General features: G+C 37.3%; 3 protein-coding genes across 3 annotated transcripts in view; 2 read left to right on the top strand and 1 right to left on the bottom strand.

Moving 5' to 3' along the window:
* The window catches only part of LOC138129030 (gustatory receptor for sugar taste 43a-like), a 34895-nt gene extending 13673 nt beyond the window's left edge, over nucleotides 1-21222 (bottom strand). Inside the window, exon 1 of the mRNA XM_069045287.1 lies at nucleotides 20991-21222. The gene's annotated coding sequence lies outside the window, so the exon portion shown is untranslated. The remainder of the gene's footprint in view (nucleotides 1-20990) is intronic.
* LOC138129024 (zinc finger protein 62-like) lies at nucleotides 17827-20157 on the top strand. Its single transcript, XM_069045279.1, has 3 exons — nucleotides 17827-18301; nucleotides 18361-18569; nucleotides 18619-20157. Exons 1-3 carry the CDS (start codon nucleotides 18291-18293, stop codon nucleotides 20121-20123), a joined length of 1725 nt encoding a protein of 574 aa, XP_068901380.1. The 5' UTR covers nucleotides 17827-18290; the 3' UTR covers nucleotides 20124-20157.
* Nucleotides 21223-21287: 65 nt separating the features above from the next.
* Nucleotides 21288-25754, top strand: LOC138128272 (uncharacterized). Its single transcript, XM_069044459.1, has 2 exons — nucleotides 21288-25547; nucleotides 25720-25754. Exons 1-2 carry the CDS (start codon nucleotides 23276-23278, stop codon nucleotides 25752-25754), a joined length of 2307 nt encoding a protein of 768 aa, XP_068900560.1. The 5' UTR covers nucleotides 21288-23275.
* The last annotated feature ends 549 nt before the right edge of the window (nucleotides 25755-26303 follow it).

Here is a 26303-nt window from a genome sequence, read left to right on the forward strand (position 1 = left end):
TTGTGTTTGGTTGCTTAATAAAGCGGCAGAAGACGAAAATTTTATTTCACGGATCTTGTTTTCGGACGAATCAAGTTTTGGTCGGCAGGGATGTTTCAACCATCGAAATTTGCATGATTTTCCGTAAATTTATGGTCAGGACTAGTGGGAGATTCAGTGGTAAGTCAAGATTGTAAAAAATAAAGAAAGCGTGTTTAGGTATTCTTTATTTTCAGATCGGACCTTTTGAATTCCCTATGCGTTTAACAGGAGCAGTGTACGCAAACTTTTTAAACATGGAACTAGCTCATTTATGTACTTGAAAATATTCCATTGATTTTTCTCGTAAATCAGTGGTTCCAACATGACGGGGCACCACCCCATTTCAGTCGCAATGTGCAAGGTATTTTGAATCGAATGTATCCTAATCGTTGGATCGGACGAGGTGGTCCACGCCACTGGCCTGCACGATCTCCGGATCTCAATCCTCTGAATTTTTTCTTATGGGGGTATGTGAAAAACGTTGTTCACAACCGACCCATTCATAACGAGGAGGATCTTCGAAACAGATTACAAGAAGCTTTTGGAACAATTACACCTGAAATGGTCAGGGGCTCTAAATTAAACTTACTACGGCGTGCACAACTGTGTCTCGAAATGAATGGTGGACATTTTGAGCATCTCCTTTAATTCTCCTTTCTTTGAGTTTTGTTTGTGTTTCGCTTTGTTATTATTTGCTTTCGTTGTATTAAACTCGGTTCTTTTTAGAACCACCATTTGTTGTTTGCTTTACGACTTCCGCCCAATAATAAATTTGTATTAATAGTTGCGGGCTATACGATGACAACTTTTATTAAATTTATTCAGGCATATTATGGTGACCATTGGTTATTTACCAATATTAAAAGGAAAGTAACATTGGATATTAAAATATTTCAATGACAAATTCCCTCATGTTATGAAAACAGTTGATATTGACCAATAGTGTGCCGAATATCGCGAAAAAATCTAGTCATGGTCAGAAAATGCGTCTTCCGCCGCCAAATATCTCCCTTCCGGTGAAAACCAACGTTGACAAGGCTTTTGTTTTTGTTGGTAACATAAATTAATGAACAAAATGTCAGAAAATTATTTTGACGTTTTCCGAAATGGATTTAAATAGTAGTTTATTTGACGAGTTTGTGTGTAAATTGGGTTTTTTTTTGTCACGCGTGGGCTCAGGAGTGCCAAAAAAGGCCCAATTTACACACGAACGAGTTGAATACAAGTTGTGACATTTATCAAAATCCGTTCACATAGGAGAAAATTCTCAAATTCTGACAGTGTCCAACAAAAAAAATCGTTTTAGAAACGACTCCAGCAATGATATTGACTACAGTGTGAAAACAATTTGGAATATAACAGGTAAATTGTTGCAGGAAAAGTGCCACGATGAATATAAACTAACCTTTAATCCGTTTTGTGATGTTGTTCCGAATGTTTGTTTGAATTGTTCATTCGGGAATTTGTCTAGACAAATACCGGGTGTATTATGAAAAATCCTTGGTGCTAAACTTCCTTATTTTTTATCCGATTTTATTAAATATACGTCATATTATATATTATATTTTTTGACAGACCGCAGCTAACTTTGTTTTTTTAAGTTGCACTGTATATTTTTTTATCTTTATTCTGATAGATGTTTATCTTCTGAATACACAAACATTAAAATAAAAAATCAAGAATTTGTTTTTAATAAAAAAAATTGAATTTCCAAAAATCAAGTAACCATAGCAAATGTTCGAAATTACCTCCATTCTCGCTAAGACATATTCGACACCTTCCACTGACGCCCATTGCGGCGTTTAATAAAATTTCTGATGGTATTTGTTCACATATTGCTACGATTCTTCTTACTGAATCATCTCTGTTATCGGCCGGTGTCAAATAGACATTGTTTTGAATGTCCATAGTTCTCTTAGTAACTTTGCAAAATTAAAGTGCACTTTTATTACTGTTTAATGTGACTGCTTGATTTTTTTTTAAATTACATTATTTTTTCATTTCTTCTTTTTGTTTCTATGTATGAGCATGGTTGTTTACATTTTCATATTCAAAATAAAAATCTATAAAACCGAGCAAAAAAAAATTAATGGTGCAATTTGAAAATTAATTATCAAAATGTTTCTAGAGTGAAAAATAAATTATAATAGCTATAGTTTGTCCAGCGAGAGATTGGTTGACATAAAAATCACTAAATTCTACGCAGAGAAAGTAGTACCTAGCGCGCGTAAAATTTGAAATATATCCTTCAAGCAGTAACATTTTGTGCTCTGAAATTATGCTCTAATTAATGAAGTACCTTAACGAATAAGAGATAAAATGAATGAAAATATTACAGTTGCAGTATTTTACACGAAGACGTGTACCTACTCTTGATAACTACTTGCGTCAAGAATATTTAAAAGTAAAACTTCAACCACCAAGATCGTTTATATATCAATTTTATATCAATGCGAAATCAAACGACTTAATTTTGCTGGTCGTGAAATGTCTACGAAATTGTTGTGTTCAAAATAGCGGAAGATTAGTTCGTGAAGCAAAATTTGGGAAACTTCTCAGGGGGCTAGGAGTTAAAATAAAACAATTCCTTGGGTTGAAGGATGCCTGTATTTAATTTTTCAAATAAATAAAATCAAATACGTTCTTGTTTTCACCTGCAGTAAGTGATTAATTTCAAATTAAATTTCTGAATTATGGACAGTGCTGCCGAGTATCCTTAAGACATAATACGTAGATAATATAAACATAAAACAAAAATGGACAACGAGATCGTCAAGGTTAATTTAAATTAAATCCTGAGACTTCCTGCAGACGTTTGTCTGAATGACCGAATATCGTGCGCCAGTCTGAATTCAATTTGTCTTATTAAAATATATTTTAGAATATTAACTTTACTTATTGAATAAACATCAGAAGAACCTGTGGCGGTAGAAGACTGAAAATTTAAAAAAAGAAATATTCCATTGAAAAAAAAACTATCTTTACAGTACACAACCCTTGTCTTACTGCTCTGCACCATATCATTGAGTACAAGCTGAACTTCTTGCTTAATATTGCAATGCAAGTCTGCTGTAACTCTTCTGGGATGCTGCGTCGTCAACTTTCTTGATGATGTTTTAGTTGGACCACCTTCACACTTTGACACTGTGTTTTTGCTAACTCCTGAGCATCTCGCAGTGATCTTTAAGAAAAATACTTTTAACCCTTGACTAATCTGACCTAATCAAGGATGATGTCAATAAAATTATGATATAATACTATTCTGTGTTATAAGGTATGAAAAGCAACCTCCAGTGGACTTTCAGTTGTAAGTTTTTCATTTATGAAAAATGAATAAGCACTTGCATCATCCTCTGGGCTGCTGGGTTGCCAGCTACAGTCAAATAGCTTCGGGTTGCCTACAAAACAGTTTTAAAGCAATATAATTAAATTAAAAATATTATCTTCATACCTTTGCATCAGTCTAGATATTGTTCATGATATCACTAAAGGGATTCATGTTTTTAAATGGAAATATCACTTAAAAAAGGCACTCGAAGGTAAACAGGGGTAATAGGGAACTTATAGAACAGAAACAACTAAATAAACACCACAAAAAAAAAATAGTTAAGCAAGAAATAACGAACAAAACACACATTACTTGGAGGTTAACAATACAGAACTTAGTCAATACAAACCAACAAACTAACTTATTCCAAATAATTAAGAAGTTTTAAACACAACAAAATACCTCACTTGAAGATGAAAGAGCAAATAAACCACACACGGTGTTGACGATTCAAAATGACAGCGGCAACGACAACAGCCGAAATTTGACAATTTGCTGTGACAGCATAAATTGGCGTAGGATTACAATGCCCACGAAATTATTTCAAAGTTACCACCACAATAATTTATTTTTAATTTTTTTTTGTATTGTACTCTAGTGCATTTTGTTGTGTTGGGTTACAAGCCTACAATTTAAACTCTCCCAATCTCTCGCTGGACGGAGTTTACCACCTTTTTGTACATAATGATTCTTTTGTGTTACGTAAATAAACTCAACAGTTCAATGTCAAATTTTGGCGGGAGGTTGGGCCAACCCAAAAAAAATGAAACATTCTAGGGATTTCTTTTTTTCTGCTAACATAATTTAACAGGTGGTGGATTTTTGATTTGGAAACAGATTATACCCCCTGTCCGTTCTCAAACTCGAACATAGGCAATTAACATTGAATTGAACGTTTTTGCTGATTCCTGCTCGCCAATTGAACTTACAGGTAAGGTAATGGTATCAATAGAAAGATAAAATTATTGCGCTTGAAATGATACCAGTATTAAGATTAAAGGTGGTATTTTTATTTTAATATGCTAATTTAAAACTTTGCGATTTTTAAATATGACATGCCATGATTTTCAAATTTGACAGCATTTGTAAAAAATTTGAAATTTGTTGGTTCAAGTCAAGCGAAAAATGAATTGTTACTCCAATGAAGAACGAATTTTTATGGTAAAAACCTTTTACAGTGGCGTTAGTTTGCGGAGAGTTAGAGATTTGTTTGCCGTAAAGTTTCATACCAGACCTATACCTTCTGTTAGTACTATTCACAAATTTGTACAAAAATTTGAAGGATGTGCAAATATTTCTTTAGAATCAGAAGCTAGGGGTGGTAAGTAATAATATTTTGTATTAGTAAGAGAAAATATTCAAAAACAATAATTATATCGCAGGAAATAGACAAATAGTTGACCGCACAGAAGAACGTGTTTTGGCGATGGTAAATTTGGACCCAACATCCAGTTTAAGGCAAATTTCCCTTGAAGTAGGTTTATGCAAATCGCGGATACAGACTATCCTCAGAAAATATAAATATCATCCCTACAAGGCACAGTGCCATCAAGAGATATTTGCTGTTGACGAAGAAAGTAGGAGTGCCTTCTGTTGTGAAATGCAGGAGCGTGCTAACAATGATCGTCGCTTTCTGTCGGCAATTTGCTTTACAGACGAATGCACTTTTACGTTAAATAACGAACCAAATGTTCAAAACACGCGATATTGGGCTCAGGAAAACCCTAGAGTTAATATTTCTACTCGAACTCAGTATCCTCAAAAAATTAATATCTGGGCTGGGATTTTTAATAACAATATTATTGGTCCATTTGAAATAGAGGGAAATTTAAATTCAGCAACTTATTTAGATTTATTAGTAACTAAGGTAGGACCTGCATTGGAAGAAGTTGCAAGAGAAAATCAGGAAATCTGGTTCCAACAAGATGGCTGTCCCGCGCATTTCGGCCTAGGAGTTTTAGGAAATTTTTTAAATGATTCATTTCCAAATTGTTGGATTGGTAGAGGTGGTGCTATAAATTGGCCAGCAACTTCTCCTGATTTAGCACCTTGCGACTTTTTCTTGTGGGGCCACCTTAAAAGCAAAATTTACAAAAGACGCCACCCAGATATTAATTCTTTGAGAGAAGCAATAACTGCCGAGTGTGCGTTAATTACTGAAAGGCAGTTGGCTAATGTAAGAAATGCTTTTTATAACAGATTGGGGTATTGCTTATTTCAAAACGGGGGGTTATTTGAATATTTATTGTAATTTTACCTTTTTCTTTAGTTTCTTTGCTTTTTTTTTATTAAGAATTTTATAATAAAAACTGCTTTTAAAATGTTAATTACTTTATTATTATTAATTCTTTAATGTGTGATGTATAAAAATAATAGCATAATGCCTATAAATTGAATGCACAATGTTAATTGCTTATGTTCGACTTTGAGAATGGACACCTGGTATGTTATAACTAACTATTTAGATTTGTTTGCATTTATTTCATAAAGTCTCCAGTTGTACCATTTAAAAATAAAATTCAGCATTACCAACTTAAACAGTCCTTCTTGATCACCCCGTAAAAGTATATTAGAGTTGGCTCCATCCTGGTTATTGAAAATTTGTTACACAGTCTATAGGACTGGTTTACAAATCTATGAGGGGCATGATGACCAACTCAATAGACCGGGACCAATGGCTTAACGTGACTTCCGAATCACGAGACAGAATATAGCCTCTTTTTTTTTTAATTTCGCCCTGGGTCGGAATCGAACCTGCGACCCTCGCGTCCCTGAGCCGAAACGGACTCCCTTAGGCTATATTCTGCCTTGATTATTGATTTAAATTGTTGCTGAGACAAACCTATTTAGCAACTTAATGGTTGTATAATTCATTAATTCTGTGTAGGTATTGGACAATTGTGTACTGATTTATTCCTGCGTTTTGTCATATTGCTTCTTAAAAGCACAAACATTAGCGCTGTTAACGACTGTGTTATCTAATTTGTTCCAGGTTTCAAATGCGCGGTTTGTTAGGAAATATTGTCGAGAAGATGTCTTAAATTTCTCTTTCTTAAGCTTGTATTGGTGTCCTCGTAGTCGGGGGTCCGTTTGCATGTCTATGAACTCCGAGGTGTCACCGGGCTATATATTGTGTGTTTATCTATATATCTGGATCATATCTGCTCTATCATATCTGACTTCTAATTCAGGCAATTGTAGAATCTTTAACCTCTCTCTGTAGGGCTTATGTTTAAAGCCTGTCGGCCATATTGTACTCGGTTAAGCATATGTATATCCTTCACATGATAGGGTCTCCAAACTGATATTGCATACTCTAAATGGAGCCCCAGAAGCCCTTCTAGCGGCTTTGGCGCTCTGGTTGCCCCAATTCAACTTGTTATTAACGAGGACGGCCAGATCATTTTGATTTTCAACTGCAGTGATGTCTCGGTTTCCAAGTTGATATAATTTTTTTGGATTGTTGAAACCAAGATACACGACGGAACATTTGTCCAGATTCAAGGGTAAACACCACTGATCACTCCATTCAGTCACAAAATTTAAATCAATTTGTAGCTTGTTAATATCTACATTCATTGGATCAACTAAAGATTTTTACGTCATCTGCGTAAGCTGCAAAAGGACATTGTAATCTGGCAAGCAAGTCAGATGTGTAAACGAATGGAAGAACGTGCTCTTCACAGATGAATCCAGATTTAATCCTAGATCACCAGACGGTTGTAAGAAGGTGTGGCGAAAACCAGGGGAGCGATACAGTCAATGCTGCATATCTCCCAGTAGTGGATATAATGGAGGCAGTAGTATGATCTGGGCTGGTATATCTTTAGAGGCCCACACCGATTTGGTGTTTGTTGAAAATGGCGCAATGACGGTACATAGGTACATCCTGGAATGTGTAGAATCTCATGTGGTTCCCTATGCGTCATTTATTGGCGAGAATTTTCTTTTTATGGATGACAATGCTCGCCCGCACATGGCGAGAATTATCGTTGGATATTTGGAACAAGTTGGTATACGACTTCTTCCGTGACCAACCAATAGTCCCGACTTGAATCCAATAGAGCACGTCTGGGATTTTCTTGGCAAAAGAGTGAGACGTCGCCAACTCCGACCGGAGACGTTGAATGGCTTAAGAGTGGCTCTGGAGGAAGAATGTGCTCAAATACTCTCATTCAAAGTATGCCAAATGTTTTTTCACTACTAGTAATAAAGTCTAGCGTTATCGGTTGTCATAGAACACCGAGAAGTTTCGTTTTTCTACGTTGGCTCAGTGACAGGTAAATAATTTTTCATTATTAACCAGTGGTGAATAATGGAACAACCATCACCTAGCAACGAAAGATTGTCGTCTATTTCATTGGTTAACGTAGACGATTTTCATACCAACTGTCAAGAAATGACAACTCGGACCCGTCGCATCCGACAAAATAATTTGATTAATTATTATTATCAGAAAGGGTTTTAACGTATCTAGTAGTGAAAAAAATAGTATATAAACCACGGTGGAGAAGTCCCTTATAGCCTTCGCGCCTTACAACCCTCGGCGCGCCTCGGGCTCTAATCTTGGCGCTCTGGCTATAATCATGAACTTCTCCACCTTGGTATATAATATACTATTAAGAGACGCTATCAGAGCTCGCGGTGGTAATACCCGTTATTAATGTTGAATTAGTAGTGTTATTGTAGGTCTTAATTTCATGTTAATTGATCAAATATTCCATTATTTTTGTTAATTTAACTTTTCTTCATTTCGTTTTTTCATTGTAAAGATGGTGTTACTTATTTAAACACAATTTAAGAGATTTCATGATTTTTCATGTACCACAATAACAGTTTTGTAGGTGTCCGGAATTTTTTGAGCGGCAGTGTATAACTGTAAGTCCAGAAATCTCGTCTGTTATCAGGCCGGTATTGTTCAGAGCACAGGTTTCACGTTTACAACATAACCTTGCCGGTTTGTTTATCTTAATAGCTGATAAAATGGGTGGGGTATGGATCTGATCTATTGGCTGCACTGTTATTATCTGCGTTTAAATAAAATTGCTCAGTAACAAAATGTCTCTAGAGTGAAAATAATATGTACTAGTTATCGTGTCAAAAATAAATTGCTCCTTATATTTCGAACTTTTAGGGAAATAACGTTTTTCATGTTGTGTGTAACTAGAATTTTCAAAAGTAATTTGAAATGCTTAAGGTTGGTTACTTTGACTGACCTCTATAACAGTGGCAACCAGTCTGCCAACTCAAATTTAACTCTAAAAAATTCTCCTAGGAACCAGGATCGAGCCTACTTTCTCTTATACCGTGCCTTCAAATAAATTCGAAATTAGAGTAGGTTGTGATTAATATTTTTTCTCTATTAACGGTTGGTAATAGACGTTTAAACACGTGTATTGTGTTGACCAAGGTCACTGCTGTGCCTTTAAAAATGTTATGTTACCAGCTTCATAATAAAATCGAAGCTTACTCTATAATCAATTCACTTTTATAATGACGAACTAGAGTTACCAAATTTTGTAACTTTTGTCTTGTGAACACATCTTTTTACCGCGAATTTGGGCTTTTAAAAAGTTAGGTTATGGGTCACGTTATTTGTTCTGTCAAAACTGGTCCCAATCAAAGTATAGTGAAATTAAACTTGTTTAATTATTTTGAAAAAAAAGCAAAGTTGCACAAAACAAATACGAAAAGGCAGTTGAACGTAACAATGAAATAATTTTACATTTTGCTACTCATCTTCGTCAGCGTCGATGTTTTCTAAGTCCGAATCGGAATCTTCAACCAAATTAACAATAATTGGGGATATGTCATGCATGCTAAAGTTTCCCATAAACCTAGCTCTTGTTCTTCATTTAAAATTTTGTACATACTTCTGGGACTAAAGCCTGTACAGCACTTAGGGAGAGTTTTATTTTAGATTAGGATTTACCGAAAAAACATCCGCCACTGCTTCTACAATTTTTCACTTTACGTATTTACGTTTCCATTATCTCCATGAGTAAGTAATTTGTTTTATTTTGTTGAAAGCCTTTATTAAAATGTGCTGCTTCGTCTGCTTGCTTATTGATGCTTTACTCCGTTTTGGAAATTCATTCATTTTGGCAGTGACAATAAGACAATAGGGGCGTTCAACACTCCAATCGGTTAACTGTAATCGTGATCAAGCGATTGTAAAGCGATTTACACCCTTGTTGAACATGTTTCCATCATTGCTGTCAGTGTCAACTCCAACTGTCAAATGAACTGCGTTATCAACACTTTACGACTCACAGCATACACATTAGTCCAGTCAATATAAACATTCGACCTTGCAAAAGGTCATGTAGTTCTGATTTTTTAATATGTTTTTTGGACCTCAGCCAAGAGTAAAAAACCAAATTTGCAACTTCGAAAAACTTGTGCGCGCTGCGTGGTAGCCGAAGAACAGCAAAATTTTCGCACTATTTTCAGTTTTTGCTCAATATCTTTGAAGATATGAGTCTAACAGAAAAGGGTGAACTTATCTTTTTTAAACTAGATTAAATTCACTTCAGTTTGAGGCCTAAGCAAACTTTGTGCGTCCAGCAGTTTCCGAGATACAGCTCTTCAAAAATTGGGTATTTTCTCCACGAAGTGAAATTTTTTTGTTTATTTCTCTTTTTTTTAAATATCGTCAAAAATACCCGCCCCATGAGAAAAATCAAGGGCAATGAACTTGAAGCGTATTCATTTAGCTTTAAACTGAGATCTGATGGGCAGCTGCAGGTTCAATGCTTCTCTAAAAAGTGACATATAACCGAAAACCTCGAAAAAGGGAATTTGGGAAAAATAAATGAAAACAAGTTTTCAGCGCATCAAACATCACGTATAGGGCCTAAACCGATCAAATAAGTTATTTTAACGTAATTTAGTATGTGTGGTTAACAACTTGAAGGGAGTCTTTGAAGTCGGTGGAGAAATACTGCCCTCAGCGCCAGACTTGTTCTGATTGTATGGAAAATCATCAACTACCCCAAGTATGCTCCTTTCAAACGAGTTCACTAAGCAGGTGACAAGTGGTCTTGACTTTTATGGCTCAAAAATTATTTTCCTCTCATTTATCCGCACCCCACCTACTGATTACGATACAGTGTTCATATCACATTTTGAAGCCAGTGAGAGAAGTAAAGGTCATTTTCAAAAAACCTGCTTCGTTACTTTTGATCAACCACTATTCTTTAAGGCCAGAGATATTGTTGAGGGAGTTAAGCTGCGTGGTTGTGAGGCTTGGAGAGTTCCATCTCCTCATGTCATTCATGGGTTGTATCGGTGCAATAATGGCAGGGAGTTGCTTGAAAGCGCTATTTATGACTATTTATACAGATCACAGGCCTAGACAAGATGCTGAGCTGTACAAGCACACATTTTGACTAATCTGATATTGGCTAGCATTATTTTGGATGAGGTAGACTTGACTGGGAAAGAAAGAGCCGAAACTGAGAATAAGCTACGTAAGAGTGCGAGGTCTCTCATCTTGTTTGTAAAGGAAAATAGGACTTACCAAAGCCTAAGAGCCAAATTCAAAACTGCATTGCATAATTTGGAAGGTAATCAAAGCTGTGGGACCAATATTTTTACACGTCTACTCCCGTAAAACTATTCATCCAGGCAGAGCGTCAGGGTGATTAAGAACCTTCACCTGTATACTATCGATAAAATGCTACCTTGTTTTCATTCAGTTGGTCACTATTTCTTCACAAAGAGTGTCCACTTATATTTGCAAGATATGATGGCTCTAGAACAGCGGATGGATCCAACTGAGTTTAAGATATTCATAGAACAAAATTTTACAATCCGCCGATCCGATAAATTTTGGCCCGGCCTATGGTCAGATTTGATTGCTGATGTGGTTTATGAAAAGCTACGGTGGACTGGCACATGTGCGTGGAATCTCCAGCAGTGAGCTAGCACAGTGGACCGTAAAAATGGGGTTCATGATAAACATATTTGTACCTATATGCCAGGACATGTACCCGCCGGAGCTCAAATTAAAGCGCGCCAATGAATGAGAGGAAAATAATTCTTGGTCGATCAAAATCAAGACCACTTGTCACCTGCTCCATGAACCCGTTCCAAACGAGCATACTTGGGGTGTTCGATGATTTTCCATACAATCAGAACCAGAACACGTCTGGCGCTGAGGGCAGTATTTCTCTACCAACTTCACAGACTCTCTTCAAGTTGTTAACCACACATACTAAATTACGTTAAAATAACTTATTTGATCGGTTTAGGCCCTATACGTGATGTTTGATGCGCTGAAAACTTGTTTTCATTTATTTTTCCCAAATTCCATCTTTAGAGGTTTTCGGTTATATGCCACTTTTGAGAGAAGCATTGGACCTGCAGCTGCCCGTCACATCTCAATTTAAAGCTAAATAAATACACTTCAAGTTCATTGCCCATGACTTTTCTCATGGGGCGAGTATTTTTGACGATTTTTAATAAAATAAGAGACGTAAACAAAAAAATTTCACTTCTTGGAAAAAATACCCAATTTTTGAAGAGCTCTATCTCGGAAACTGCTGCATGCACAAAGTTCGCTTGGGCCTCAAACTGTAGAGAATTTAATCTAGTTTAAAAAAGGTAACTTCAACTTTTTCTGTGAGACTCATATCTTAGGAGATATTGAACAAAAACTGAAAATAGTGCAAACATTTTGCTGTTCTTTGGCTACCACCACGGTAATATATATAGACAGGTATTCCGACAACACTAGCTCGCTATGTTAAATCACGGCATGCGAGTGCTCGACGGTGTGCGAGACAGACAAGTTATGAAAGATAGCTATAAGGAGTCTCGCTCTTCCATTAGTTTCGCGCCTAAACTGCACTTATCCCGCAATTTTCATTGTATTTCATTAGTTATTATTTTCGTCCTGGAAGTAATTCAAATCGCTACATCAGTCATGAAAACGTGTTTTGTGCCTATGTGCAAAAGTGGCTATATAAGCCAAAAAAACATTAAAAAAGTATCATTATTTCGTGTTCCCAAGGATGTACAGTAGGTCAAAAAATTAATGTTGTGCAGTTCCTACGAACAATTGGAAAACGCCTCTTTTTTCTATTTTCTTTTGTATAATACTGTGCTAACACGGCTCTATTTCAACGAGTCTTTGCAATAATCAAATTAGCATTTTAAAAAAAATGAAGTTTAAGTGTAATTGCTCTTGATTGTGACGGCAAGACGACATTACTTTTTTGACACAATACTGACTTGTTGTTTTGCAAAAATGTATTATGTATATGTATATGAAATATTACATTTTCAGTACTAAAACAGGGGGAATTTCTTCATAAACTTGCTTATTGTCAACAAGCTAAGGGATGGCAATTCGAACATTGAATTCCATAATTTTAAGTACTTAGTAACACATTTTTCGACTTATTTTCGTTCGTTATAATAGTAGTTTATTTAACGAGTTCGTTCGAGTGGAACGAGAGTTTTAAAGGTCCACGAGTGCCGCAAAAAGCCCAAATTACACAAGAACGAGTTGAATACAACGTTTTTTTGTTCGACGAGCCCCCCAAAGGCTCCTAATCGCTGAAAATCTTTAAAATTAGCTTGATGTTTCGTTTTGACAAGTTGTCAAATTTATCAAAATCCGTTCACACAGGGAAAATTCTCAAATTCTGACAGTGTCGAACAAAAAATTTATTTTTTCCAAATTTATTTTTTTTTTCTCAAAAATTTCCTTATGTAAGGTAACAAAATTTTTATACTGACGTTTAGACAATTAAAAGGGCTATCAGAATCAAGAAAAAAAATAAGGGGTTTCCATTTAAAAAAAACTATCGATGACGTCATAACTCGAAAACAAATGACTGCTTGGAATTTTATTTTGTATTAAAATATGTATTTTTATGAACTAAAATTGACCGGTCCAAATATTTTTTTGAAAAAAATTTTGTTTAATTTTTAATGAATTTATTCCATACTTTTGCCGCTCACTGTATATTATTTGACGGGTTTCGTTTGCAAAAAAGTGTATAAACCATCACAATGTTCGACTTGTCGTCAAAATTTGTATAAAACAGTACTGCAAGAAGCAAATGTGTCTGCTTCTTTAACAGAAATTAAGTCTCGAGGTGGATTGAACCATCCAAATGTGAACATTTTCAAATTTTTTCAACGTGTAGAAGCAATATTGAAGAAATATATTAATGCGGTTGATGAGTTTGACCGAACAATAGATGATGTTTTTTCAAGTAAAAGTTTGTTGATTGATTTCCATGTCAAAGACATCAGGAAGATATAATTTCTAAATTACTCTATTTTTTTGTGTGTATGAGAATAAAACAATTTTACAAAACCGAATTTAAAAACTGCAATAAACTTTCATCAAAAAAGAAAAAAGAATCTAGGCATAAATCACGGTAATTAAATTGTATTGAATATACAGGCTGGAACAAAAGTATCAAATATTGGATGTAACTTTTTAATTTGACAATTTATGAAAAAATCTTTAATATAAAAGTTGATTGGTGTATTATCCTGCATTATCTGGTCTTTCTAGTTTTTTCCTATCTTCTTTTGTTTCGCTGCTATGGCAACCAACTTTGGTTTTTTAAATAGCACCCATACATTTTTTGTGTGATTTTCAAACAAGCGCCTCTTTCTGCATTCATAAATACAGTTTTGCCATTATGGGGAAAAAAAGAATAAACAAAAAAATAAATAATTTAAACAAAAATTATTTACTAAGTAATGAAATTCAATCATCATTTTTGGTTAAGAATGCCATGGAAATTTGACAAGTAAAAATATTATTTTATTAAGAGCCTAATAAAAAAAAAAGTTGAACACAAAAACTTTTACAATAACAAAAGGCTATCAATACTAAACCAAATGTTCAAATTGAGCTCCGTTGACTGCCAAGCAATGACCTAATCGATATTTAAAATTTATTTTAGCTCTTTGTAAGTTAATTTTATCACCTTTGTTATTTTTTTTTAATTTTATTCTTTTTCCCCATAATGGCAAAACTGTATTTATGAATACAGAAAGATACGCTTGTTTGAAAATCACACAAAAAATGTATGGGTGCTATTTAAAAAACCAAAGTTGGTTGCCATAGCAGCGAAACAAAAGAAGATAGAAACAAACTAGAAAGACCAGATGATGCAGGATAATACACCAATCAACTTTTATTTTACATTTTTTCATAAATTGTCAAATTACAAAGTTACAGCCAATATTTGATACTTTTGTTCCACCCTGTATGTATTTATTTTATCATTTATTACTGTTTTATTTCGTCCCATTTTACAATAATAATTAGACGCTATTTGTCACAAAACGGTGAAAAGACCAAGTTCCAAAATGTGTGCATAAACAACTCGTTTTTATTAATTTTTATCCCGACTTGGTACGCGACTCTGCAAACTCCTTTTGGCTATCTCTCTCGCACACCAGTGTCGAGTGTTCGAGTGCCGGCATTTCGCGCTCGTCGGAATACCTGTCTATATATATTACCGTGGCTACCACGCAGCGCGCACAAGTCTTTCGAAGTTGCAAATTTGGTGTTTTACTCTTGGCTGAGATCCAAACAACATATTAAAAAATTAGAACTACATGACCTTTTGCAAGGTCGGACCCTTTTTTATGTTTATATTGACTGGACTACATAGCATAATACATAAACGTGCTCGTCGAACATAACCTATCTTTCCGTTCATGACGCATGCTCCAAAAACGGCAAAAACCGATTTACATTGCTTTGCATCGTAAAATTTTTACGATTGAAATTTTATCAATCGATTTAAATCAATCGTACTCTGTTGAACACGTACAAGTCGTTCATCGTAGAGCGATTGTTAATCGATTGACTCCGTTGAATGCCCCTAATAATATGACAATTTAAATCATTGCCAACTGTCGAATTTTCATTTATTTTGTAAAAAAGTTTAACAAAAAAAAAGTTCCAGTTAGTTCGTCATTACAAAAATGAATGGATTATAATTCCGCATTTATTTGAAGGCACGGTATATATACAGTATGAGTCAATTGTGGGGCATTTCTGAACTGGTCTTTGATGCAACCAAAAATACTAATTCCAGCATTCACTAGATCTGTAATTTAAAAAAAATTAAAACATTAATCCATGATTGCATTGCTTTGAGAATTGTCAACTTTACTTGACAGTTTTGCTAAAACTTTGTTATGAACTGTTATGACTCAAACAATGAGAAAGTGGACATTGTTTCTCATGTACGATGTACGGGGTAGGTACCTATGTCGTAAAAATGCCATGGTAGCTGCAGATCTGTATCTACAGAAGTATACAAATTTCAGCCACATTTTTGTTTATTTAAATTTTTTACAAAATGAGTTAGCCCTTATTGTTGGAACAGTTGGATGTGAATAAATGAACAAGACAACAACGTAAAAGGGTTCTAGCAGCGCCTTTAGATTTTTTTCTTGCGGGAAAGAGTCTACCAAAGACCTATACTTACGATTGATGAACTCAAAGAAGTCGTGATGGGTGCATGCCCATAACGCCAGAGACATTAAACAACAACGTTCTAAGGTCTTCTTTAAACAGGATTGACGCGTGTTTACTCCAAAATGGAATGCATGTTGAACAATTTTTACGTTAGTTTTCTTTTTACGTTGTCATTTTGCTGATTAAATTTCCCACATTGTCATTTTGACGTTTCTAGCCAAAAACGCAATTTTGATTCAATTTATTATTTATATCAAACACAGTATCAAGCGGTAAGTGGAATTAGTATTTTTGGTTGCTTCTAAGAAAATTTCAGAAATACCCCACAATTGACTCATACTGTACATGATTATTCACATAAGATGACGAGCCTGACCAGGCAAAAATGCAACCCAAAATACACTTTACAAAGCATTCATTGTGTCTTGATAGGCCCATATGATCCTACTTGCCCATTACTTTTGTGCTTTTTTCTAACACTAATATCTTATACTGTTTCCATGGTGCATTTGAGCTCACACCTTATGTTTCCCATAAAATACGCTTGTCTCTATAAGACACGTCGTCAATAGCAACGTATCTTATAGAGTCATAAAATACGCTCACACACATCATTCAAGTAACATTTTATTCATCATTTTTACAGTAATTATCACAAAAGTGATAAGTACAATTATTGAATGGGAATTGCCATATAAGCTTTGTGCTCTTGTTCCTAACATCTTCTTCTTTAACTTCTGCTGTTTCATCCAATGCAAGTGCCCGGCCATCGAAAATGGCAATCTTTACATTTTCTTCAAATGATTCTTGCCGTAGTGTGAATTAACTTTTAATGAAGTTCTACACGCTTACCCCATATCAAGAAAAGCCAAAATGACATCTTCCGTTACCTCCGTGATGCTTTTTTTTATTGTTCCGGCCTTGAAACGAAACATACACCTTTTCGTATGCACTTTTAGACTTCATTGGTAACAAATTGCCCCTTTTTTCTTATTTCTTCTGGAACGTTTTGGCACATTTCAACGATGAAAATTGTTTTTTTCCAAATTTGTTGATATTATTACCATAGTACCCACGGCAACCTCCGCATTTTGTGTATTGTGACGCGCCTCGAATAATTTCTGAATTTATTAAAATTTCTGATAAGATGTTAGTGTTAGAAAAAATCTTGAAGACAACGCGTGTTTTATAGTTTAAAAATCTCGATCTATTAAATCCTCGCTCCCTGCGGTCGCTCTGATTTAAACTACGATCTCGATTTTTAAATCGTCTATAAAACCCTTGTTGTCTTAATAGCTTTTCGTATCCCACCTCCACCCGGCGGCACGGCAATTTTGCCGGAGTACATACACTATTACGGATAATACTATCAAGTAATAGTGCAGTGCTTATCAACATTAATTAATTAATCGCTTATTATTCTTTTAAATCATACTTTGTTGAGAAGTATTTTTCTGTCAGAACTTGACATTCTTTTAGCTGACGTTAAAAGCTCTAAGTTTTATGTGCATTATGATAATGCTGGATAATGTAATAGGGATCGAGATTGCTTTGTGAATTGCCTTTTACCTGGTCAAGCTCGTCATCTTACGTGAATAACCCTGTATAGTACTCCCAGAACTCTAACGTTCTATTATGATACTCTTCAAGGCTAGCGAGCTTTCGGGTCCGGAAAACTCCTGCCCAGCCCTGACTATTCGACAATTTTTAACAATGAGACAATGACGTCGTTTATCCGTTAACCGCAACGATGGGGCGCCTGTCAGATCACATAAACGCATGACAAAAGCAAGTTTTTATTAAAAATCCCAATCTAATTGTTTCGCAAATTAGCTGTACACCTTGTCCGCAGACAGTTTTTTTCCCGATTTTTAGCTTAGGATCGAAAGTGTCTTTTGTCAGCTGTCTCCTCTCTCCTGGTCAGCAACTTGGGCCCCATGATTCGTGCACATAAACCTTAATAACCTTATCGACAGTTTCGCAATTGTGATTAAGTGACGGCGAAACTGATCCGTTGCGAAAACGATTTCAGATTGATTTCTGCGCCCTCGGAGACGATCGCATTGCTGGACTTCACACGGAATCGCCACCTGAGGCATCGTTACCGTACGTTGCAAAAATGAAAGAAAATACGACACATAACCGCACTTTTTCACGCACCAAGTAGCGGCCGGAATGCAGCGTTCCGCTCCCACAATACCCTCACCTGCAATTCAAGTAACACAAAATCTAAAATTAAATCTGAAATTTACGACAATTGGGGCCCCAAATGAAAGAATCGATACCTTTTGTACTAATTTTATCTTCTCACTCTCAGAGTCCTGGCAAGGCAGCTGCCTGTAATACCGACATACCACTTAAAGTACAACAATGTTTACAATGATTTAAGTTTAGTTTATTTTAGTCGTGTTTTGCCATCACCTGTTTTGTTTTTCAAGATCTGAACTGGTTCTGTGTCGATTATTTGTTCACTTGATGCCCAAGTTGTGAGTTTTGAAGACATAACCTCACATTTCGCAGACAATTTTTGTCGATTTTTTGGTAGAAATATGGCGAAAAACCAGCCAAGAATTCTACGCCCCAAACAACTGCTCCCTAGTCCTTCACCCCAACAGATGTTCGTATTGTTGCCCCAAAATCTGTCTGCAAACGGCAACTTGGTGCTGTTCCCCAACGGGGCTACTGCAGCTCCCACTCTACCGGCCCCCCTTCCCCGAAAGCCTTACTTCCGTTGTGTTAAAGGTTACACTTCAGGTGCGTTTATTGTGTTTTTGGGCCCCCTCATCTGATTACCTTTTTGTAGACAAAAAAGATGTGGGGAACATTTGTAGGACATGCTACCGCGCAGTCTTTAACGAACACTACATTAAACTTTACGACGACGAGAACAAAGAGAGTTCGGAGAAGCTGCGCCAAATGTTGACACAAGTGGTTCCTGCGATAGACCTCGAGGTCTACCTGGACGCTGTGATGTGCGTCAAGTGCGTAAAGATGTTGTTTGACAGTTACGATTTCACCACGAAATGTCTCGAGACGGAACAGAAGTTCAACACGTGGGTGGCGCAGAGAAAAGGGGTGTTGAACAACGATGTGAATCTCTTGATTTTGGTGGAGGAATCGACGGACAAAGACAACGTAGAACAAATACAAATAGAAAAAAGTGATAGTCAAGGGAGCGACGTCGTGAATTCCGTAGTTCTAGATCACGATTATGCCACTGTCAAGGATCAGAGTGTTGCAAGAGGAATGAAGAAAAAATTCTCCTACAGAGTCAAGTTGAGCGGTGAGGAGGCGGCGAAGCGAGTCAAGCTGAAGAGAGAGACAGTCAGGGGGCCCTTCTTGTGCGAGTGCTGCGGCCAACTGTTCAAGACTTATCAAGCTTTTGTGGTGCACATGTCTGCGCATGACAGCGGGGTGAAGGAATCGCTGCACGAGTGCCCCCATTGCACGTACTCAGCAGTCAGCGCCCTCTTGTTGAAAAGACACATGTGGAAACACGCTCCACCGACGCACAAGTGTGGCGACTGCACGAGGAGTTTCAGAACTTCGAAGGCGCTACAGTCGCACGTGAAACACGTCCACTTGGGGCTCGCGGACCCGGTGCAGTGCCACGTCTGCGGCAAATCCTTCAAGTACTACACGTCCTTGAACATGCACCTGATCTCGCACAATCCCGAGCCCCACTTGAAATTCACTTGTGAAATATGCGACAAGAAGTTCGCCCTGAAAAGACAGTACGTGAATCACCTGATCTCCCATGATACCACCAGATTCGCTTGCGACCTCTGCGGCAAGAAGCTGAAGCGGAAGGAGAACCTCCAGAAACACCGCGAGATTTTCCACGAGAACAAGAGCAAGTACCAGTGCGACGTCTGCCGGAAGTGCTACTGGAAGGAAGAGGACTTGGCGAGGCACAAGATCAGGATTCACGAGACCGGCAACGACTACAGGTGTAGCATTTGCGACACGTACTTCCCCACGCAGGCCAAGTACAATCGGCACTTGTCGGGGGTGCACCGAGAGAAGACCTACGAGTGCGACATCTGCGGCAAGAAGCTGAAGTACGCGAGGTCTTTCAAGATACACTACGAGATTTTTCACGGGAACAGGGGGAAGTTCAAATGTGAGATTTGCGACAAGGGGTACTGGAAGCAGGAAGACCTGCTGAAACACGAGTTCAAGGTGCACAGGATCGAGACCCCGGACGATGATTTGGATCTGTTCGGGGGCGAAGGAGCAGAGGGTTTTGTCGAGTTCGACATGGATAAAGAGAACGTTTCAGTTGATGATTTTGAGAGTTTATTTTGAGAGTTACGTTTGAATTAAAGTTTTTTGTAGTTGATTTTTATATCGCACTTTCCTCACCTCCGTTCGTTAATTCCCGAAATTATTTTTTTAAGGACAAAAACAAAAATGCGAAGGCCAGGTAAGTATTAGAAATCATTTGAACTCCTCAAAATGCTGGAACTAACTTAACTCTTTTTAAATCCTGTCAATGAGAGTGTACAGAGATTAGCAGGCCTAGGTATCACGGAGGCGATGCCTTCCTAACTTACCACAGCTATGGAAATTCTTTTGTGCCTCTCACTTTGTGGCATAGTCGGAGGACCTTCTGGTCGCAAATAAGTTTAAAATAGGAGGTCACAGGAAGAACTCGCGCAAGCGGTGGAGTCATACCGAGATCTTCGACCTATTAAAAGGAACCTGCATCCTGAGCATGCAGTCGTATAGAATCAATCTCGAATGAGATTTTCTAAGCTTTTCATAGTGGAGATACCTAAAAAAGCGACAAAAGGAGTGACAGAGCACAACAGAGTGATTCTGGAGTGGATTCTGGGACACTAGGGTATGGGAGGAAATGGAAGGGCAAATCCCCTCGCAAAAAAAGGTTGATAAGACGAGGACCCACCTACGGGATACTGTATAAGACCTCGAAGGGGGTTGTAAAGGACCTAGTGGCAAAGAATAACTGAGACTGTTGGACGAAGGTCCCCGAACTGAAGCAGTCGCGGCGGTTCATCGAGAAAGAGTCTAAGAAGAAATTATACAACTAAAGCACAAATCAGGGGCACAACGGGGCACTGCTGCCTCAAGATATAGAGTGCTTTTCAACGAGAGGTACACGTCTATAAACTTGCGCAGAAATCTGTTTCGGTCTACGGTGGAGTGACTTACCTAGACAGTAGCGGCGTTAGTTTGTACTTTTTGGGGTATTTCATTTCAACAGCTGATTTATCACCATTTTGTCACAAATCACAGCCAGGTTATTGTTCTTTACCGTCTTCTTTTTTATGACATACAACTCCCGGTTGTGAAAATCTGATATTTTCTGTGTTATGAAAGTAAGAACGAAAATAAAACAGAACTACGCCAATGCACTCGATTTTGGGTCGCCCTTCCCCTACATCTGGCGTATCTCGGTAGCCACGCCTCGTTGAAATGTACTCTACCTCAACATGCACGGAGTGTCGATGAATCCCGTGGAGGGAGAAAATACTGGAGATGGCACTAATTCAAATAAGTGTACCGGCCCGCGAAAACTACAGAGTCATAAAAGGTTTCTGAATATAGACGCTAGGCCAATAGCTTCCTTCGCCTTCCTTCCAGGCGCATTGTGCTTCTTTATCTAGCGCATTGTGGACTGGGTCATAAAAGGTTGTTGCACGTGCTTTTAGAGGGTTCGGATTTTTAACATGGGAAGCATAGGAAATGCCATCTCCAGTCTTTTCTCCCTCCACGATGAATCCCTCTTGTATACTGTTCCGTGGAAGGTAATGTCGCGAGCAAAAAATTCTGGTCGTCAATGTCATTTCAAAATTTGGTTAGATTGTCACAAATTAAAAAAATGTTCCTGGCTGATTATGCTCATGTCAACAAAATGTCAAAAAATTGAGAAAAGAATGACAATTATTTAATTATTGAGTTCTATTCTGTAAGTAATATGTTAATTTTAAACATCATGTTATAAAATAACAGCCATTAAAATCGCAAATCGTATTCTGTAAAACGATGTTATGTTAAAAAATTAATCGACCCTGTTAATATGTCCTGTTACTATTAAAATTTTAACCACTTCTCCTTATGTGCCTTTAAAATTTAACATCTTGTTATAAATTATTATCTGGTCGACTAAAAGAAAGATTTAGATGTCTCTGAAAGACAAAATTTTACATTACTTTTTATATTAGGTTGATACGTTAAGCAGCCAAAATAATTTACAGTTGCGGAGTGCATCATAACATGTGTCAACATTTTCGAGTTCCTTGGCCTGATCCTCATATAAATGAACAAGAAAATGGTAGAAATTATAACTTTGCAAACAATTATGATAAATAATCCTCAAAATAATTTTTTCTTCAAGGACAAAGGAAAAGAGATGCGTTTACAGATACATGGTTTAATTGAAAAGAAGAAAAAACAAATAAATATTAATAGGTATACGATGAAAAATGAGTTAACATTGATTTACAATTTGTCGGCGGCATATTTTATAGCTTCGACCAAGTCACTGATGGCTTCAGCTAAACTTTTCATGGATGAAGCCAATGTTTCTTGGCTTTTTATAAGACCAACTGGATTAAAATTGTCTTGCAGCGACGACACTTGAGGCAATTTCCGTTTTCTTTGTCTATCTGGTACCTGTTGTGTCATATTAGGTGCATCCACTGTTATTGGCTCTGGTTCTGTTATTTAGATAATTTAATAATATGTTTGAACATCTTCATTATCACTTCCTTCTGCTTCTATGTCTCCCACAAGTTTAATTATATCTCCGCCTATGTTAAGTCCAGGTTCAGAAACGTTTGGTGCATCGTCAATTACAACAATACTACGTATGTCGCATGTTTAAAATTGGTTCGTCGATATCAGTCAGAGGTTTCTCCTTGACTGACCCACCAGCATTTCTTCTTCTGGTATTTGTTTTTAGATCTCCAAAGACCTTAAAAGCATATTTTTGTTAGTGATGGATAAATGACCGGTCATTTATTTTTGGTCAAAGTTGACCGGTTCTTGATCGGTCAATTACCAGTCATTATTGGTCAAAAAGTAGGAACTAGTTAAACATCACAAAATGATTCTTTCAATGTCAAGTGTTAGCAATTTTTTAAGAAAAGCTGAAATGGAACGGCCACGCTTGCCAATAATTTAGTTACGCAAGAATTCCACTCTTCAGCAGCCTAATAAAAATGTATTTAAAAATGTATTAATAGAAATGTATCAAGTAGGGAAAACAAAGGAACCAGTGCTGACCTAATATGGATTATTATTCATTCAATCACGAGCTTTCGTTGTGGTTTGCAGATTTTCAATAAACTCTTTAAAAGTGTTTGATTATTTTACTGTCATTGATTTTTTTTTGAGTAAGAGTGCTCACAGAGCAGCGGTGGGATTGTGATCTCTTGCCATCGAAGTGAGTGGTGATTGATTGATTGTTGTCGGTGTTATCAAATTGTACGAAGATGCAAGACCGTTGCGACGGCCGCGAGAAGCGACGACGGCTTGATAAAGATCAGCCGCGTAGAGAAATGTCTCCCTGGACTCCACCGCGTCCTACGTCCGGAAGCGTGATCGCTAGCACTTCCCAGGAGCGGATTGGGCACTTAGAACAATTAGTGGATGAATTAAAAATGCGCAATAATTTATTGGAACAAAGAAGTTTCCAGTTCGCGTTCGGTTCAGAAAACTTTAATTGTGTGCCGCGTTTTGAGCCAGGAATTCCGAATTTGACGGCTGTGCAGTGGATCTATAAGATCGAACAAATGGCAGCGTCAAGTGGCTGGAATGAGGCAACAAAAATAAGTTATATGCAGAGTCGTTTAGACGGACTTGCAAAAAGATGGTACGATAGTCTTCCTAAATATGACTATGGTTGGGAGGAATGGAAAAGAAAAATTCTGCAAGCATTCCCAGACCATCGTGATTTTGCAACTTCTTTGCGAACAATGTTGGCTAAAAAGAAAGATGAAACTGAGTCCTGGAGCCAATATTATTTCAGCAAGATGGAACTTATTCGAGCATGTGAATTATCGGAGAAACAAGCTGTTTCTTGTGTAATTGATGGTATTTCGAATGACATAATACAAACGGGCGCTCGTGCAGGCCGTTACGAAACCCCAGAAGCCCTTTATTCTTCCTTTTTGTCAACGCTGGTATCTCAAAGTACTGAAGGGCAACGAGAACAACAAACTTTGCAGAAAATAAGACCAACGTTTAGAGACTATAAGAGCAGACGGGAAGAACGAAATTTTCGAACGGGTACTTCGTTTCCGCGCTATAAACCAAAGTGTTATAATTGTCACGAAGTTGGACATTTGGCCAGTGCGTGTTCAAGCAAAATTGTTGGTGATGATAACCAAGCGTATTATACTCCATGCTTGTTAAATGGGCAAAGATTTTTGGGTTACGTGGACACGGGATGTGGAGGTGTAATTATCCGACAAGATGTAGCGGACAATTTGCGACTTGAAATTGAGAAAACTTCTGTTGTTGTTTATGGCTATAACAACACTGAAACCAAGGTTTTGGGAACAGTCAACGTGACTTTACAAGTGGACCTGGCCAAGGCGGAAGTACAAGCTTTGGTGGTGGAAAATTGTGTCCAAGCTTATCCAGTGCTGATCGGGCAAGAATTTCTCAATAAGGATAAAATTTTGGTAGCACGAAAGGATGAGATTCGCATCTTGGAGGACAGTCAAGGTGCCTTACCAGGTTTAGATGAGATTCCGATGCGAAAAATCGCCATCATAGCCGACGAAGATGTCGAAGTGCAGCCAAAATCGATGGGTTACGTACCGGTGACGAATCGGCAAGAGTATGATGGCGAAGTTTATATTGAAGGTCAGGTAAGAAGTTTACCATTAAGAGAGCATCTTATCGTTAGATGTGTAAGTCGAGCGCAAGAAGGTTGCGTGGGAGTTTATAATGTTTCTGATTTGCCTGTCGTTTATCGTAAGGGTCAAATTGTAGCCCGCGGTGTTGTTTGTGAAGGGTCTATAATCCATCATGATGACGAAAGTAAAAGAAGTCGAGTATTATCAGTAACGTGTCCTGTGGATAGGAAGCTATTCACTTTTGATGATATAAACCCATTAGTTTCCCCGTTATTAGCTGAAGATGTTAAAACTCGTTTATTGGACTTATTAAATGAATATCGTGATTGTTTTGCGACAACAACTGGCGAATTGGGCAAATGTAAAGAGGTGGAAATGGAAATTAATTTGAAAGATGATGAACCTGTAACATACCGTCCTTATAGATTATCTTATGCTGAAAGACAACACACACGTGACATTATAAATGATTTGCTTACGAATGACATTATTCAAGAATCAAATTCACCATACGCTAGTCCAATATTATTGGTTAAAAAGAAAGACGGTGATACGCGATTATGTGTCGATTTTCGAAAACTTAATGCGAAAACAATTAAAGACAAACATCCTCTACCTCATATTGAGGAACATCTCGACAGATTAAAGGGTTGTGAGTATTTTACAAGTCTTGATCTCGCAGCCGGGTATCATCAAATAGCTATGGCGGAAGAATCTGTCCCCAAGACGGGATTCGTCACTCCGGACGGTCATTACGAGTATGTACGTATGCCCTTTGGGTTAGTTAACGCCCCTGCGGTATTTCAAAGGGCCATTAATAAAGTCTTAGGACCCTTACGGTTTAATGTAGCCATGGCCTACATGGATGACGTTTTAATACCGTCAAAAGATATCGAAGAAGGTTTAAGTTTTCTAAAACAAGTTCTAAGCGTGTTTAGAGAGTCAAACCTTGCAATTAAACTGATAAAGTGTTTATTTTTCCAACAAAAACTAGAGTATTTAGGTCATGAAATTAGTGCTCAAGGCATAAAACCAGGGACGCGAAATACAATTGCAATTGAACAATTTCCTAGACCCAAAACGGTACATGAAATACGTCAGTTTATAGGGCTTGCCAGTTATTTCCGTAAATATATCGCGAATTTCGCGGTGATAGCTTCGCCTTTAACGCAGTTAACAAGAAAAGATGTTCCGTTTGTGTGGCATGAAGAACAGGAAGCGGCTTTCAACCTCCTCAAAAATAAATTGACGAGTCGACCAGTATTAGCGATCTATGATGCAGAAGCACATACCGAGGTACATACAGATGCGTCGAAAAAGGGTTTCGGTGGTATTTTATTACAGAAACAACAAGATAACTCTTTAAGACCAGTAAAATTCTTTAGTAGAAAAACCAGCAAGGAGGAACAACGGTATCACTCCTACGAGTTGGAAACACTCGCCGTTGTTAGCTCATTACTTCATTTTCGTGTGTATTTAATCGGTATTAAATTCACGGTTATAACTGATTGCAATGCGTTACGTACGGCATTAACGAAGCGTGATCTGATCCCAAGAATCGGACGATGGTGGTTGCAACTTTCGGAGTTCGATTTCTCGGTTGAATATCGGTCTGGTACGTCCATGCCACACGTGGATGCGTTGAGTAGAAATCCAG

The sequence above is a fragment of the Tenebrio molitor genome, chromosome 4, assembly GCF_963966145.1.
Source record: "Tenebrio molitor chromosome 4, icTenMoli1.1, whole genome shotgun sequence".
NCBI lineage: Eukaryota > Metazoa > Arthropoda > Insecta > Coleoptera > Tenebrionidae > Tenebrio > Tenebrio molitor.